Below are 2,916 nucleotides of genomic sequence, written 5' to 3'. Positions count from 1 at the left end.
TGTTGTACACATGCTTCCTTCTTTTCTTTTCGGGCTCATCTTTGCTTTCACATGGAGACTGGGGCTAAGACAGTTTTCTTTAAAAAATTCTTAATTTGATATTTATGCAGCATCGACACTCATGAGCTTGTTATCATTAAACAAACAATAAGGTAAGAAATGCTGAAAGCTAGCATGGTGATTATTTTTTTTTTAAAAAAAAATAAAATTATTGAAATTGTAAACAACTGAAACCCTCATGTAAAATAAAACTTACAGATAAACACATGATAAATAAATTTAAAATATCCAAGATTCTTTGACTGTTTCATCCTTGTAAAGGGTTCACCTCATTGTCATGGAAGCCTGAAAAACTCTTTAGGTTTAGATCTGCATAACAAAATCCACGTTACAGCAGCCAGTATCTGCAAAATATGTTACTAAAATTTAAATCTTTCGGCAATAGTAGTAGTGATAATACTGACAGTTTGTCACTTATATAGCTGAATAAATGTAAGTACACTGAAGGCATGAGTCCCTAAAATAATTGTTGTGATTTACCTTTAATTATTCCTGTTATGTATATTTAATTTGGACTGGTTTTCTTTGTATTCAGTTTAAGAATTTAGCTTATTTTGTTATACTGTTTAACCAAATTGATATACACCCAGTAGACTGGCAGAAAAATTATCTTAAAAGCTGAACTCCACCAAATTTGAAGATGTTTGTGCCTGTCACCTTACTACTGAAAAAAAAAAAAATGTTTCTCTTTTAAAGAGAATAAGAAGACCTGCTGGACGTGACCCTCCAAGACGGTGAACTGAGTAGCGTTACCCTAACTGTAAGTTGTTTTAACAACCTCTTGTGTCGCTATTCAACCAACTCAGTAGTGACACACAAAGTTTAATATAAAAAACTCTATAGAAAAGTTTTTTATAGAAAAAAAAAGATCAATGAAAGTTATTGTAGGTGTCAGTCTTTTTCATTATGTCAATTTTATTGCTATAGCCTGGACTCTCTGTGGACTGATGGACATACAGACGGAGGTGCGTGTGGTTTTGAAGGCAACTGGTTTCCTCTGCCTGGTTGTGGTTGGCCTCCCCGCCAACCTGACCGTGCTGCTTCTCTTTTGCCACCTGCGTTCTTCCCGTGGCCGCCTGCCTCCCAACGATTTCATCCTCAGTAACCTAGCAGCTGTCAACGTCGTAGTCCTCCTGTGCCGGGGTATCCCCCAGACTCTGGTTGCCGTTGGCTTAAAGCATTTCATTAATGACTGGGGCTGCAAGGTGGTCATCTTCGCCTACCGCATGGGTCGCGCCATGTCTATCTGTGTGACAGCTCTGTTGGGTTGCTACCAGAGTGTGAGTGTGGCCCCTTCCACATCCCACTGGACTATTCTCAAGCGTTGGCTTCCTGCACATTTGCCACATGCCATCATTATCTTCTACATTCTCAATGTGTTTATCTGCCATGGTGCTGTATTCTACCCACTAGCACCACCCATAAATGGTTCTATCCCAGAATATACTTTAAACCTGGAGTTCTGCATTGTTGTTTTCCCAGGTCTTGAGGTTTACATGGTCCATGGAGTGGCATACACTGTGCGGGATGTGGCTTTTGTAGGTGTGATGGTGTTGGCAGCAGTCTACATGCTACTGGTCCTATATCGGCACCGACAACAGGTGAAAGGACTGCAGGGGGCCAGCCAGGCATCAACAGGTGCTTCTCAGGCTGTGCTGCTTCTGGTGTGTACTTATGTGGCACTCTTTGGTCTGGAGAATATGCTGTGGGGATACACACTCTCCGTCTCCCGGGTCCTGCCCGCTGTCTCCGATGTACGTGTGTTCTTTGCCTCTTGTTACTCTGCTCTCAGCCCTGTTCTCATTATCACCACTAACCGCAGACTGGCAGGAAATTTCAAGTGCTTTACACGTACGAAAAGGACAGTGGAAGATCCTAGTGCACAAGGAGAATCTAAAATTTCTTGTGTTATGGCATGAGTGAAATGCAACTCTCCTGAAACAGTAGTATACAGTAGTAAAATTCAGAGACAGCAGAAATTTGATAGAACCCTTAGGTATATATACTGTAGTAATAAAATTATAAAATTGTTAATATTGCCACTTTTATTATTGTAATTATTTATAAATCAATATTTTTATAAATTTAAATTTATAAATGTGTACATACATTTATTTGCAGTAATGTACTTTGGTTAAATTATTACATACCTCATAACTGAAACTTTCTGATATTGTGACCAACAAACTGGAATAGGGAAATGTTTCATTATCTTTAATATCAAATGTTACACAATATCAAATCTCACATTTTCAAATGCTTTTTATAGCATGTGCATATATTAATAATTAAGAAAAATTATGATTATGAATATGAATTGATTGAGTGAAGTTGTGTACAAATTAAATTGCAAGGATGGCACGTTATGTGCTTTTTAATGAGAAGCAAGAAAGCACAAATGAAGCACAATACATTGCTTGGTTTAATGACCTAATTGGACCTGGAATAATTAGCCATGCTTTTTGCAAAAGAGAAATGTATTAATTATTCACCTGTGTATTCTCTGTGTGCTTCATTATTACATCATTATTATATCACTGCAGAAAACTAATTGATGTTAACCTATACACCACCCATGCACATTCATCTGACCCCAAGCAAATTTGTACACAAACCAGATTGTGTATCCATGATAATGAACCCTAGAAATTATGCAATATATATTTTGTACTCTTTTGTTAAGCACTATACCGTATAGAGCATAATATCTTACCATAAAAAAAAAAAATTCTTTGACTTTCTAGTCTTATCTTGTGTCTCTGGAACAACTGAATAAATTACAAAAACGTGTAATCTCTCCTGTAATCGCTGGATACTCCTTTTTCCCACCTCAATAGCTAGTAAGAGTAAAATTTT

The 2,916-nt window shown here is 37.3% G+C and overlaps 1 protein-coding gene across 1 annotated transcript; it reads left to right on the top strand.

Annotated features, from left to right (window-relative positions):
• The first annotated feature begins 1,007 nt into the window (after positions 1–1,007).
• On the top strand, positions 1,008–1,979 carry LOC114909353 (olfactory receptor class A-like protein 1). The gene has a single exon (XM_029247951.1). The coding sequence runs from the start codon at positions 1,008–1,010 to the stop codon at positions 1,977–1,979; it is 972 nt and encodes a 323-aa protein (XP_029103784.1).
• The last annotated feature ends 937 nt before the right edge of the window (positions 1,980–2,916 follow it).

The sequence above is a fragment of the Scleropages formosus genome, chromosome 22 (assembly GCF_900964775.1).
Source record: "Scleropages formosus chromosome 22, fSclFor1.1, whole genome shotgun sequence".
Classification (NCBI taxonomy): domain Eukaryota; kingdom Metazoa; phylum Chordata; class Actinopteri; order Osteoglossiformes; family Osteoglossidae; genus Scleropages; species Scleropages formosus.
The sequence above is the reverse complement of the archived record's forward strand: the minus strand, read 5'-3'. Positions and strand labels throughout refer to the sequence as shown.

Excerpts from the sequence above, each read along its gene's own strand:
- LOC114909353 (XM_029247951.1), top strand. The coding sequence starts at position 1,008 with ATGGACATACAGACGGAGGTGCGTGTGGTTTTGAAGGCAACTGGTTTC.